General features: G+C 39.6%; 2 protein-coding genes across 2 annotated transcripts in view; one reads left to right on the forward strand and one right to left on the reverse strand.

Annotated features, from left to right (window-relative positions):
* Positions 1-829: 829 nt before the first annotated feature.
* Positions 830-5,448, forward strand: SGO1 (shugoshin 1). Its single transcript, XM_009938827.2, has 8 exons — positions 830-965; positions 1,045-1,241; positions 2,039-2,143; positions 2,630-2,694; positions 2,858-2,985; positions 3,565-4,416; positions 4,912-5,083; positions 5,310-5,448. Exons 1-8 carry the CDS (start codon positions 830-832, stop codon positions 5,446-5,448), a joined length of 1,794 nt encoding a protein of 597 aa, XP_009937129.2.
* A 1,713-nt stretch (positions 5,449-7,161) lies between these two features.
* KAT2B (lysine acetyltransferase 2B) overlaps positions 7,162-14,916 on the reverse strand; it is a 44,485-nt gene continuing 36,730 nt past the window's right edge. Inside the window, exons 14-18 of the mRNA XM_075417896.1 lie at positions 14,075-14,189; positions 13,307-13,343; positions 12,934-12,997; positions 12,752-12,836; positions 7,162-9,155 (exon numbers count right to left, since the gene is read on the reverse strand). Of these exons, the coding sequence (XP_075274011.1) occupies positions 8,962-9,155; positions 12,752-12,836; positions 12,934-12,997; positions 13,307-13,343; positions 14,075-14,189 (495 nt within the window). The 3' untranslated portion in view covers positions 7,162-8,961. The remainder of the gene's footprint in view (positions 9,156-12,751; positions 12,837-12,933; positions 12,998-13,306; positions 13,344-14,074; positions 14,190-14,916) is intronic.

Here is a 14,916-nt window from a genome sequence, read left to right on the forward strand (position 1 = left end):
CGCAGCCGCAAGGCGAGGGCCGCCAGCACCTCTAACGGCCCCAACAGCCCCCGGAGCGCGACGCCTCCACTGCGGTCTAGGCCGCACCGCCACAGCACCGAGGGGTGGAGGCAGGGCCTCCACTGCCTCCCCAGAGGGGTGTGGCCAGGAGCGAGGCCCGGATGAGCGCGACGGCCGCGTCGTGACGTCACGCGGCGGTCCCACCAATGCGAGGGCGCGGCGGTGTTTTTTGAACGCCGGGGAGCGCAGCTAACCGTCTGGCCACAAGCGCTGGGAGAGGCTGGGGGGGGGACGCCCCGGCCGCCCTCCGAGGCCGAGCGCGCGGGCGGCAGTTGCTGCTGCTGTCAGGTGAGCGGGGGCTCTGCGGGGGAGGCCCGGCGAGAGCTGCCCGCTGCTGGCGGCCCGGGGGGGGTAGGCGCCCTGGTGAGGAGGGGAGGCGGGCCGGGCCGGGCCGGTGGGTTTCGTGAGGGCCGCTCTGCAGCGCTGGGGGAGCTGGGGGCCCGCTTCCCGCGCCTCGGGGGGACACGCGCACACACAGACTCTTCTTCCCCGGCCCGTGGTGCCGCCCCGATACCCGTGTTCGGAGGCCTCGGCCTGGCCCTCGCTGCGTTTCAGATAATCGGCGTCAGCAGCCGTTCTGCAAAGGCTGTGTTGGAAACGGCCACAGCTGTGCGTCTCTTCGCGTTTGTGGGTCTCTTCTCTGTGCGTACGTGCAACTTAAAAGCGCCGGAAGCTTTCTTCTTGTTTCTCGGTTTCTTTTGCTGTTGGGGAGCGCTGAGCAACGCCAGCTTAATGAGTTCTTCACCCCTTATATTTCTAAAGGTAGAAGATGGCTGAATACTTGAAAAAGCCCTTCAGAGACAGTCTGAGAGACATAAAAGAACGAATGAGAGAGAAAAGAAATCAGAAATGGACCAGAATGGGTAAAATTAGCCAGAACTCCACTGTAAAGTGCAAAATAGCAAGTAAGATGCTTAAATATCTCAACAGTTTTCATAATTTTTTTTTTTAAACCAAGTTGAAATACTCAGTGTTCTGTTACAGCCAACAGCTCCATGCAAATGAAGAGCATCCAAGCGAACAACAGAGCTCTAGCTCAGGCTTTGCAAGAAGAAAAGGTCAAACTGAGGGATGCCCAGGCTACCATTCTTCACTTACACAAAGAGTATCAAGACCTTAAGGTTCAGATGTTCGATTTGCAAAGAAATCTTGGGCTCAAGCAAGCACAAGGACTTGTTGAGGTATCATTGAAAATAACTTTATGATTTAGCAAAGTTGAACATCAGAATCTACACCAATCCACTGATACCTTTATCAACTTAAATGTTTCAAAAGAAGTGAACTCAATATATAGAACAAGTTTTTTCATATTTTCACCTAATCTGGTCATTTTATATTTTTTATGGTTACTCTAATTAAAATCTATCTTCTGTGAATTTTATTTTTTTTATTGTAGTTGAAATTGATGGTGATATTGTAGTTGTATTGATGGTGAGGGGACTGGAGCATCTCCCCTACGAGGAGAGGTTGAGGGAACTGGGCTTGTTCAGCCTGAAGAAGAGAAGGCTGCGAGGGGACCTTATAAATGCCTACAAATATCTGAAGGGTGGGTGTCAGGAGGATGGGGCCAAGCTCTTTTCAGTGGTGCCCAGTGACAGGACAAGGGGCAATGGGCACAAACTGAGGCACAGGAAGTTCCGTCTGAACATGAGGAGGAACTTCTTCCCTCTGAGGGTGACGGAGCACTGGAACAGGCTGCCCAGGGAGGTTGTGGAGTCTCCTTCTCTGGAGATATTCAAGACCCGCCTGGACAAGGTCCTGTGCAGCCTGCTGTAGGTGACCCTGCTTCGGCGGGGGGGTTGGACTAGATGACCCACAGAGGTCCCTTCCAACCCCTACTATTCTGTGATTCTGTGAAGGTACCTGCCTCAGGTATCTTCAGGATTTAGTCATCTCATAAGACTGATGAGAAGTTATTACATTGGTAGCTGATACTGGAGTATGATAGTAATGGTGTTATTCTCATTTTGCCTATTAGAATCGACTGGCGGCCTTGAATGAGATAATTTCAAAAATTTCTCAGAATTTACTGGACACAATTGATCTCCTTGGCCCAGCAAAGAATTTGTGTTCCATAAGTGCGGTAAGTACCTTTTCTTCTTGAGAGGTGGGATTTCTAATAACTCTTCCCCTTACTCCTTCCTGTATAGATGCATGTAGTTTTTGAGATTTGAGCCTTAGCTTGGAGGTATGACTACTCCCACAGTTCCCAGTATGACATGGGACCCACACTGTGGGAGTGTGTTGTAGGTTATTAGTGGGACTGAGGCTCTGCTATGAGGTGGTAGGGGCACCCTGATTTTCTATGGCTTTGTGTCTTTTTCCCTGTACCATCCTCGCAGTTTCTTCCCCTGTCTGCTATCTGTATGATTGGGCTGGTGATGAATGTCTGGCTTGCAGGAGCTGAGTATGCGAGATCCCACAGCACTTTTTGTTGGCCAGACAGAAGGAAAAAGAGTCAAGAGCCTCTTTGGCCCTTCTGTGGGTAACTTGACTGCTGTCTAAAATTTGTATATAGTGCAAGCTTGTTTTGGCTGTTTAGTCACAGTAAGATTTGTTTTGTTGACAGAATCAGAGAGTGCTTTCTTCAGTTCTTCAAAATAGTTCCAATGTCTTAGGACAAATATGTTCAGTGTAAGTATCTTTTATTATTAGTATTTATTACGTTTGAAATTTCTGTTAGAGTAAGCTTCATTTTCTGACTGGAAAAAAAGGAAGAAATCTGATGTAATGAAGTAGTTCATTGTAATAAAATAGATTGCTATTCAGTAAATACTACCTTTGGTATTTTCTCTAGAGATGATCAAGTACTACCAAGTGGGATGGAGGCTGATAGTGATAGAAATGAGCTGGCTCATTCTGTGTCAGAGATCTGTGAGGAATCTGAGAATGCCATTTCTTTAATCGGAATGGTTCCAGACAAAGGTAACTAAATCAAAATATCAGACTCTGCTTTATTCTGAATCAGGAAAAAAATGTGCGAGTATAAGTTTAAAAAGTAATTACTGCTTTTGAAGTAACTGTCAAGTAATTTTCCACATATCATAAAGGTTAGATATTAATTTTGGCAACTGGTAAACTTTTTGAATGAAGTTGCCTAGCAAAAAGGGAGACTGAATTGAAAATGCTTTTTCTATATACATGCAGTCCAGTTTCATTATCTACCACACAGTGTGACAGAGTAAAGTTATCTTTAGTCATGCGTTATCACTTATGAAATCAATAACTGTTAACAAAGCAAAATACTCAGAAATAAATGACCTGTAGGTAATCTTTCCAAACAGAATAGTCTAGAAGAAAATCATAATGTAGTATACTTAACTGCTTTCTGTCTGGAAGCTGTATTAAACAGAGCTTATCTTGATTGCCAAATACAGGTTTATACAAATCTGTGGAGAAAATCCTAAGAATAGTTTTGATCTTTGATAGGTTCAGAATTTGCATAAAAACTTAACAGGTTGCTACTATTTAGCTTTAATGTGACTTTTTCTCTTCAATTACAAGGACAAATATCTGATTTTCATACGGACAACATAGGGTCAGAGCTGGAAAATGTGTCTTCAAGTGGAGAGGATGGATTTGGTAACACGTTACCAAAAACCGTGTCCACCAGGCGTCGCTGTTCAAAGAGAAATTACGATGAACTTCGCACTGGTGTTTTGGACCATCCCAAAGCATCCAATTCAACAAGAGAGCTTTCTAAACAGAATGAAATTAGACTTGAGGAAAGTCTAGAGAAGTGTATGGTAGAAAACATAAATTTAGATATTTCTCAGTCGAATGAAACCAAGGCAGATCCAGAGCTGGTGTTGAGGCGGGTAGACTCAGAAACTGCACAGTTCAACTTAAACAATAATTCTGACCTTAAACAACGTGAGTGTAAAAGCAAAGAAAACTCTCAAGTAAGGAAAGTGAACCGTCAGAAGGGAAGACTGGAATGGCCTAAAAATACTTCCAGACGAAGACCAGAACAAAGACAAGTTAAAGCGGCTTCCAAAGAAAAGTTGGATTTCTTGGGGGGCTCCAGTGATGCTTATGACTTCCATTTTGAAGAGTGTGTCCATGTTACGCCTTTTCGACAGCATAAGATGAATGGCACAGATACTGGTGTGGATAACAAAGCAGACTTATCTGAAGCTAATACCATCGAGTCGAGTGATATCGAAGAAGATTCAGATGATAGCCTCTATGAGCCTTACAAGAGTAAATCGAAAAAAAGGAAAAGTTCAGTGGACAAGAAAGATGCATTGCCAGTCCATGCAAGGCCAAGGTCTAAAAGATGTTTGGCACAGCGTGAGCAGGAACTGCATAATGAAAAAGAGACTGAAGGCAATCAATTAAGTGACAAGTCTATTAGTAAGTGTAGAAAGTGTTCTGTAATTGGTTTTGTTTCCTTCAGAGATAATGTTGTTTAAGGGATTTAGGCTTTTTGGGTTTTCTTAACAAATACAGAGAGAATAATGTTATAAAAATCATTAGATTCGTTCTTCTGTCTGCCTTTTTTCTCAGCAGATATTGGAATTAATGATGTTTTGTTTAAGAAATTAGTCAACAGTGAATTAATACTATAGGTGTGTTTAATGATGTATTAAAGCTGAGGAAAAAGGAGAATAAGAGTATAAATTGAGAGAGAAGTGGAATAACAAATCACACTTTGCCTGGTACTGCTTAGTATTAATCTATTTTTCCAAATTAAAATCCTGAATATTTGTTGATCCTCTTATGTATTCTTAAATGGAAAGATGAAGGTAATATTCTGGCTGAGAGTTACTTTGCATCTCGTATTTCATTGACATTCTCTTTTAAGCTAGCTTCCCTGAATTGTGTTAAGAGCGCCTAATTTCTCCCCAGGGCAGCCTTCTGAGCCATCTCGTGGTTATCTTTGTGATGTTACCAACACCACTTCATTGCTCCCCAGCGCTGGGAATATAACTACTGTCCCAGAAGGTGAAGGACCACGGTCTTCAAAACGCAAGCGAAGCTGTACTCTTACTGTGAGCTATAAAGAACCAAGTATTTCAGGGTAGGTGTTTTACTTTCCAGTTTCATATAAAGTTTGCGATATTCCATCAAATGGAAGATTTGAGGGGATTATTTAAATATTGGAAATAAGTTCTTAACAAGACATTCAAAGAGAGGTCTGATGTTAGTAATGTGAAATAGTTCATGTGAAATTGAACTTAATAGCTGGAAGTTAATGTTTTAAGTGACTTGAGGAACAAAACTCAATTTTGCCTCTTCTTTAACAGGAAACTCAGGAGAGGAGATCCATTTACGGATACAAAGTTTCTGCATTCCCCAATTTTCAAGCAGAAAAAAGATGCTAAATGCCATTCTCTTAAGGAATCTCTGTCAAAATACAATGAGAAATTTGTTGGTTGTTGTTGAGATTTCAAGTTGTGATAGAAATAATTGCACATTTATGTGAAATATTGTGCAACAATCTCCTGGATGAAAGACTTCCTTTCTTCAAGAAGCAAGCATGGTTTTACTAAGTGTCTAATATTAAGGATATAAAATGAAGGGGTTTTGCTTTTAATCCAGTGACTTGTTTTTAATGATATAGAAGACACAAGACTGCTTTTATAACTAAGGTGATTCCATTCAAACTTTTGAGAGGAGGCATCCCTACATCATGGATCTGTAAGTATATCAGAAATATCTGATGGAAAAGATGGTCAATGTAATTTCATGACATACCCTGCTTTGACCTCACAATGGTTGGAAAAGGTGAACTTTAGGCACTTCAGATTTAATGTTTTTGTTGGGGATTTTTTTAGTAGCAATGTTTGTACAGATCTTGTTTATGTAATAGTTGTAGTTTCATATTGAAGCTTGTAATAAATGTCTTGGTGTTTGGAAACGGCTTGGAGTTGGCTGATGTTCTTTTTGCACGGCTTCCGGAGCTCTCAAAAGTAGCAATTTAGGGTTGGTTGTTAATACTATGAATGCAAGTTATAAGCAACTTAGATTTGCTTTGTTCCTGTCTGGTTATCTGTGAAGGCTGGTGCACAGTGCTGTGCTTTGGTGGAATGTAAAGTAAACTGCTGTTACAGAACTTCACGCTGACTTTGGCCCTGCTTTGCCAAGTGCCTTTGCCAGGGGAAGATCTGCCACATCTGAACTGGTACCATTTGGTACCACACTAGGCAATATGCTAGAACACTGAGAGAAACTGTCCAGCAAGATTTCAAGGTTGCAGAGCACTCAGACTAGCTTGAGAAACATGTACAAGATATTAATGCATACATGAATACACAAACTACATTGAAAATAAATCCTAGAATTTAAAATTCTATTACACTTATCAAATATAATAGGAAGGTACAAAAACACAGGTTCTTTGTTAGGAACTTAAGCAGAATCTGTAACAGCTGTTTAGCAGAGACAGAAAAAGGTGGTGATAGCAGGTGTGGTGGGCCTGGTGGTTTTTTGGATTGAGTGAGCTTGAAGAATGGCTGCAGTTTCATCACAACTGCAGCAAGGAGGCTTGAGTCTAGCTTGCCTTACCTCTGCTGATCTTACATGAAAATGACTATTTGCTACTGTCTGAACAACACACTTTCACATGTGGCACAGGACTAAATTGTAATGCGGGGGGGGGAATCTCTTCACACTGTCTAATTGCCTGACAAGTATCAGGCAGGTGCAGGGTTTATAGTATGCATGATGTTACTCGGATGGTACGCTTATTTTGGTCATAGTAGGTGTGTACGAGCTTAACAGGGATGGCAGTTTGCTCCTATGTATATTGTGTCTTGTGAATAAAGGACTCTAACAGACAAAAATGAAAACAGCATGAAGATCAACAGCTCTGTCAAAGAACTGTTTGAGGAGTGGTGAGTAACAACACTGTGGCTCAGTTAGTAGGGAGCTGGGAATCCTACCTGGAATGGTCACAGCTTTCCCTACTGACTTCTCAGCTCAGCTTTGCATGCTGTGCTCCCACCGAACTTGGAGGCTTTTTTTTTATTTGCATATTTTTCTAGTGTACCTGGAAGATGTGCTGACTGCACTCTTCTAGATTCACTGTGCTTAGTTGTGAAATTGCTTCAGTGGGTATATTGTAGTGCAAGAATTAATTAATGAAAGAGACCAAAGTAGGGTTTTGTACATATATAATTTAAAACTATTCTGTACCAGTACAATATATTAATTTTACAAATGTAAAGTTCATCAGCTGTTAAAGCATTTGCAAAACCACATATCCTACCATAACTTTATTGCACAGTATCTATGAAAATATTAATTCTTAAATTAGAAAACAAATGTTTCAATATAGAAGAGACAATCTGATTGAAAGACAATAAGAAAATCTACTCTGAAAATAACAAAATTTCACAGGATACCAAGCTTAACAGGTGCATCTGTAGGCCCAATCTACTACAACTGAATTATAGCATCCAGTACTGGCTATTAAAAAAAAAAAAACCTCACTGTACCTTTGTTATAGATCCAAATGTAGGTCAGACTCATCTCATACAAAACACTATGGTAAGTCTAGCATTAACATTTTGAATACCTTGTGTACCACATCTACTACTTCCAGGTAGTTCCTGACATCTACTTGCTGAATCAGCTTGTGATTTAACATTGCACAGGCATTTTGCAGGAATATATTCTTTGACACAGCACAGGATTGGGTTTTTTTCAGTCTTATAACTATTGAATTTTACCAGTGTAACATCTGTAAATATAAAACACCAAGAATGAAAGTTAAATTTCTTTTTCAGAAAAGCAATTATAATTTAAACTTACAAACTCTAATTAGAAAATGTCAAGTGACAACTTTTTGTCTTGTACTGATCTCCATTAGGAAGTTAGGTGTACCTCTTAAATGTAGTGTAAGCAGCAAAATATATATAATATCTAAGTGCTCAATTTAAAGATATGCTAACACGAGTTGTAAAATGTTAATATGTTCCTGGGTCTAAATAATCACAGTTAATAAGCATTTACAATAAAGCTTGGTAGAAAATCCAGTTTACCAGAGCCAAGTGTATAAACTAGAAGCTGTCATCTGTTAACATCTTTTGTGTATGATAGTCTCATCTCTGCTGAATAATCTAAAGAATTCATCAGTGAAGAGTAGGAAATAGGGTGGATCAAGGAGTGCATCAAAACCTTAACTCTACTAAGCCAATTGAAATTGTCTAGTATAGGCAAATTGGATCATCTGAAGTTATTTTGGGGTACTTATGTCCTGCATAAGCCAAGTCACTATGACATTACACATCTAGCCAGATATCTTTTTTTTTTAAATAGTGGTTATGAGATTACAGTTTGCAGGTAAAGTATTTATCAAAACCCAAAATGAATAGAAAAACTTGCATCTAACAAAGATCACAGGCAGTGCTTTTTCAGAACTGGCTGCTCTTCTCTCACAGCTTCTCAACCAGTTGAGTGTTTATTTTAAAAAATAATATCTTATAAAAAGATTCTACAAAGACACAAGTGTTTCAGAAACCCCCCCAACTGTTGTTTTCCCTTACTGTTTTCTTTTTTTACTGGAAAAAAAGTAATAAAACTTTATCAAATAGGTACTGCATTAGGTAAGCTATAACATCTGTTGTCTGGGAATTTTCTTTACATTCCCAAACATGTGCAATTTCCCACGTGTTCTGTGGGGTTTCTGAGGCTGTAGCTGATAAACTTATTATGAACATACGGTAATGGGCACACAAAAGAAATTTTTCATAATTAATTACATTATAAAGCATTTTAATAAAATAATTTTTGTAACTTCAGTATAATACATGTTTGCAAAACTAAAAGGGTTTTCAAAAGTGCTAAATATTAAACAGAAGTTTCTTGAAACCTTAAAGTTCCACAACTCGGATAATATAATGCCTTCCCCTGCCCATAAAGTAGGCACACTGTTTGGTTGTAAAAAAGACAGTGTCACTTGTCAATTAATCCAGCTTCTTTAATTTTTGTGTAGAAGAATTTCTCCAGTATATTGGCACATTTGTAGTATTCACTCTCAGGGGGGTTGTACTCTCTGCAATTGGTAAAGACTCGCTGCAAGTCTGCCATGAATAATTTCTTAGACACGTAGTACCTATTCTTGAGTCGTTCGCTCATTGTTTTGAGATCTGTACAGGAGAAAAATAGATTAACAGCGTTCAATTCAAATACGTTTTGTATGCCACATCACTTCAGACTGATTTGCCATTTAATATGAACTGGCAAAGCTAGGATTTGGAATTCCTAATTGCCTTCATCTAAGGCTCAGTCCCTTTTTCAGTTTCAACAGCAATTGAACCCCTGGAACTAAGCAATATTTCACTATAAGAATGATTTTGTGTAGTTTATTTTTCTCTTTAAAAGCTTCAAGCATCGTTCTTTTGCATTCTCATACTTCTCTGAGCTTTCTGCAGGTATTAGGGTCCCTAACTCTCCTCGAACTGCTCTATGCTCTGCTGGAGGAGGCCTTTGGAGTGTATAAGCAAAGAATTCAAACAGCACAAAATGTGCATGTTAACCTAAAATCCTCACTTCTGTGCAAAGACAGCAGAGACATCTGTCTATACTACAAGCAGTACCTGTAGCTTTGAAAAAAGATTAAATTTGTTCCACACTCTACACATATTTGAAGCACATCTTCGAAGTTTATAGTCATATATCACTTTAAGAGTCATGTGTGAACAGATCTCTCCTGCTTTCCATGCATCATACGACACCTTTACTTATGGAACATTCTTTAAGAAATGTTTTCCTTTATACTAAAATCATTCATCCATAAGACATGTAAATCATTTCAGTGTTCTCAACATAGTCACTTTCCCAGGCCTCATCTGGAGTACTCTGTACAGTTCTGGGCTCCCCACTTCAAGAAAGATGAGGAGCTGCTGCAGAGAGTCCAGCAGAGGGCTACGAGGATGATGAGGGGACTGGAGCATCTGTCCTATGAGGAAAGGCTGAGGGAGATGGGCTTGTTCAGCCTGAAGAAGAGAAGGCTGCGAGGGGACCTAATAAATGCTTATAAATATCTGAAGGGTGGGTGTCAGGAGGATGGGGCCAAGCTCTTTTCAGTGGTGCCCAGTGACAGGACAAGGGGCAATGGGCACAAACTGAAGCATAGGAAGTTCCAGCTGAACATGAGGAAGAACTTCTTCCCTCTGAGGGTGACGGAGCCCTGGAACAGGCTGCCCAGGGAGGTTGTGGAGTCTCCTTCTCTGGAGATATTCAAGACCCACCTGGACAAGGTCCTCTGCAGCCTGCTGTAGGTGACCCTGCTTTGGCAGGGGGGTTGGACTAGATGACCCACAGAGGTCCCTTCCAACCCTGAACATTCTGTGATTCTGTGAACTGTTCCAGGAGTGAGTACAGGAATAAAAGTAGTGAGAAGTGTGGTGGATGTCTTGGCTTTTCTCACCTCAGGTACTCTAACCACTGTTTTTTAGCAATGCTGGAGTCAGGCTTCAGCAACACCTTTGTGAAACCATAACAGAAAGAGCTGAAACAGAGAACACTCACTGCCAACAAGTATTGCAAGGAAAGCAGAGACCAAAGACCTCCAACGCAAAGGAATTAAACCTTTAAACTTACAATTTAAAAATATAGTTGTGGGTATTTTTGTTTTGGGTTGTTTTTTGGAGTTGTTTTTGGTTTGTTTTTAAGGGAGATTTGACTTTGGTAAAATAGAGAAAAGTCCGGTCGCATTGACAAGAGGGGATTATTTAAGGAAAGTTTGATGGATGCTTTCAGATTACCTCTTCCAATGATATATAACTAGCCATTCACTAGTATTGCACAACATTTTGCAAAAGCAAAGGCTCATTCAGCTCCCATTTCAGCTTCTGAAATTTAGGTGCCTACATCTACAGTAGATGTCCATAGTCTAATCATATTATTCAACTGAGAAGGCTGTTCAGCTCACCCTGGGGCAAACATTGCCTGGCTGGTCAGTTAAACTGCTCTCCTTTAACTACAGTGAAACTTTGGCTCTATCTGTCACTCAGCCATACATCTTTTGTATTGCAGATAAAAAGGAAAAAAAATTCAAATTATTTCTTCAAAATAAGCAGCTGAAAGAGCACTTAAAACAGGCGGGAAAAAGTGTATGTTCATGAAAACTGACCTTAGGAGGTAGTCAAAAAAACCTACAGACATATCTCTCAAATACTGTTCAATTTAGTTTGTATGCAAATATAAAGACAAATGTTACATCTTGTATGTGATAGCACCAGAAAAGACAAAGATGTTTCTTTTTAATTGAAATTATGTCTGAACGATATTTGTACAACATCAGCCTGCTGGCAGTGAGAGCAGAAAGAGAGCAGAAATTGATCACGAATCAAAGCACGGTTTAGTTGTTCTGCTGGGTTCCTTAGCTGAAAAAAATAAAGGAAAACTACACCAAAGACCTCAGCTTAATCCTATAATGAGAGCTGCTGCCTGCACCTCCAGTGCAATACATCTGGACAAGGAAAGGACAGAAAACTTTCCTAATTTGGGTTTGCCAGAACAGGCAGTAAGTTTTTCTCAACCACTGAAAGATGTGTTCTGATTAAATACTTGTCTGGATCTAATCTCTGCACAGAAAAGCAGAGGGAGAAAACTCTGCCAAGGGAGGGTATTCAAAATCCTTTTTCTTTATTGCTAGAAGATACTTTTGTGTCAGGGATACAGGAAGCCAGCTACTGTTTTATAAAGTACACATATATTTGCTATTTGGAAATGAGAAGTTGAATATAAAAATCATTAAGTCAAATTGGTACACACAGGCTAGGAGTCTATACAAAGCAACATGAACAAACACTTTCTTTCTCTGAGAAACTCACTGATGGTAGCCTGCAATGAAGTTGTATTTCTTTCTCTAATAACATTAAAAGATACAGAAACTGTAATCAGAAAGATGGAGGTGAGTATTGCACAAACAATGAAGGAGTAGCAGGATTCAGTTCTAAAGCTGCTGCAATATGAATCAATACAAGCACCTGTTTAGAACAGCACTGAATCTTCATTGAAATTGTATGACCCAGCAGACAAAAGCAAAGATAAAATGTTATTAATATTTGTGTACTTCCTTTTGCAAGTAATCCTGCATAAACAATAGCTGCATGTTTAAAAAAAAAGCCAGCAAAAAGGCAAACTCAGACAACTTTGGCAGTTACACAGAGATAAAAGTTATAAAAAATTATTCTTACAATCAGTGGCATGAAGCATTTTCATAAACTTAAACTGGAGCAAACTGTTAAGACTCAATTAATAAACCCTGGTACTTTTGAAAAGGTTTTCTCTACGTGATTTACAAAGCTTAAATCTGTTTTTCAAAGCAATTCAAATGCTCAGGTGTTCCTGAAAGTTTGCTTTGAGATTTTTTTAATGTAACAATAGGATCTGCAATGACCAGTTACCACACACAAGAACAAATTCGTACAACTCGCATAAACCATCTCAGTCCTGAAAGTTTCTAGCTGGCTGCACCATTTAATAGCTCGCTAGGGCTCTCTAGGGCATACTAAGATTTCACATGTGTACACTTATAGATGCTTCACAAAGGTCACAAAGCACTCATAAATTTCAAACGACAGCATTGTACTCTAGGCACTTCAGAGCTGCAAGCTATTCAGCTGCAAGTAATATATATCTTTCAACATAAAACAATCAGATTACAATTTAACTGCTATGTCTCCAGCTATAACGATTTTTAAACTCTATACTTAAAAAACATTAATGGCATTACCCATGGGAAACCTTATAACTTCATAATATCCAGGAGCTTCTGTTCTCTTCACAGGTTCCATGAAGGGCCAAGCGCTTTGATGGCTCTTTGGTAAAGAAAAAAGTAAGGTATCTAATATGGAAACTCTATATTAGAAATCATTTAAAAATCTTTACAGAAGGTAGACTAGAACTAGCACTCACCTTCACCTGCTGCAGAATGGTTTTTAATGTGCTGTAAAGCTGATCTGGATCCTTGGGCTCCTTACTTGAAAGAAAATATGAATATAAAAAGATTAGCTTTGACTCTCTTATCTTCATTCCTATGACATGCATCTTACCTAAAAGCAACTCAAAATTTCAAGCATTTTATAGAAGAAATAAAATTTAAAAACCCAAACAAACAAACAACCCACCATCCCCTAAAAAGCCCCAAAACCTACTTAAGAACTCATCCCTTGCAGATTATTCATCTATTTTCCAACGGATGGAAGGAAAGAACAAACGACATTGTTTAAAGACTTTTCTCAAAGGACTCTCCAACCTGCTTCATCTTTTTACTTTGTGCAGCACTTACCCTCTTTCTTTTCCGCTTGGTTTCCAGCCAGTCTCTCCTGTACACCAACAACATGAGAGATTACATGGGAACTACAGTACATCAAAACAGTAACTTATTGCTACTCTAAAAAGATAAGCCATTTCAGCACTGCTACAGTAAAATTGGTTTAATAAAAGCTACTCTTAATAAGTAACATAACCATCTAGTCTACAGCCCCATTCAATGTCCTGCAAGGCTCTTCCTCCAGACTGCTGAAAAGTTTCTAAAATATTCCTACATGAAAAACACATTTTTCTAAATAATTCTATACATATTTTACCATAGCTTCTGTAAAGAACAATGGCATCAAAGTTATCCAATTTGATTCCCTAGGGACAGAGGAATAAATTGCAGGAAAGCACAGTTGAAAAAAATCCCCCAAAAGATGTTACTTAAATGTTCTAATTCTGTTCCATGTTTAGCACAGAATTCGTCCTTGTACAGGAGCGCAGTGCATAACAGTGGTGCCAGAGGGAAATTGCTGACTACACTGCGATACAAATCAAAGAGGGATCACATATAAATAAAATTAGACACATGTACATAAAAGAGCATCAGCCTCGGATGCCTTGGGGAAGTCTCAAAGACAGCAATTGGAAAACCAACAATCTTCATAGAAATCAAATCAACAGACCAAAACGATTGCATTTTAATATGAAAGAAATGTGACTACATTAGTATTTCTAGCTTTGGACCTTTCTTGGGCTGTTCTGCCTCTGTTCTACATTAAAAGAAGTTGATACATACTAATTCCAGGAATGCTTTCTATAGGAATCTGTCGTACTCCATCTTTGAAGCAAGAAAGCCCAGGATAAACTTTTCGAATCTGAGCTTGTTTCCTTTCTATGAGCTTTTTAATGATCTGTAATAAAGCGGCAGAGAAAACAAAAAAAAGAGCCGATTTACACAAAAGTAACCCAGAGGACTAGTGCAAAACTGTGATGAACAGAAACACGGTCACTTCCTAAGCGTATGGTCCTTGTAGACCCCCCGAAGCTGGTCACGGGGGCGAGCTACCTGGCCGAACACTGATTCTGCATATGAGGCTACTGAGTCTCTCAGCTGCCTATTTAGGCACAAATCTGAAGAAAAGGAGTCCTTGCTTGCAGTATTGATCACAAGCTGCACAACTCCTGGGAAGGTGGCAGCAAAGGTAAGGAAGGATATTTCCTGGAAGCAGGTTTGGGAACTGGTTCTAATACTAACAGCTGGTTCTTCTGAACTCCTTCGGCACAGCTGGTCAGAAACTTCCAGGCACATATTGAATGCACATATATGTTTATATTTCAAAATTTTAGAAATACCTATTCCCTCCCAAGTCTCCATATAACTGTAGGAGTTGCTTAAATATCAGTCAGAGATACTCTTACCGAAGATTTTCCCTTGAGGAAGACAGAATGATGCCACTCTTCAGAACTGATATTCTACTCTGCTTATAAATACCAGAGAAGGCTTTCCCAGTTCTGAGGTATGCTCTGTTCTGCTTTGCAATCTCATTACCTCAATTCTAAGTAATTTGATTTGGAGATCTTGATATACGCTTAGATGCTTACCTAAGCTTTGTGTGTCCTGAATGTGTCACTTTCAAA

The sequence above is a fragment of the Opisthocomus hoazin genome, chromosome 4 (assembly GCF_030867145.1).
Source record: "Opisthocomus hoazin isolate bOpiHoa1 chromosome 4, bOpiHoa1.hap1, whole genome shotgun sequence".
Classification (NCBI taxonomy): domain Eukaryota; kingdom Metazoa; phylum Chordata; class Aves; order Opisthocomiformes; family Opisthocomidae; genus Opisthocomus; species Opisthocomus hoazin.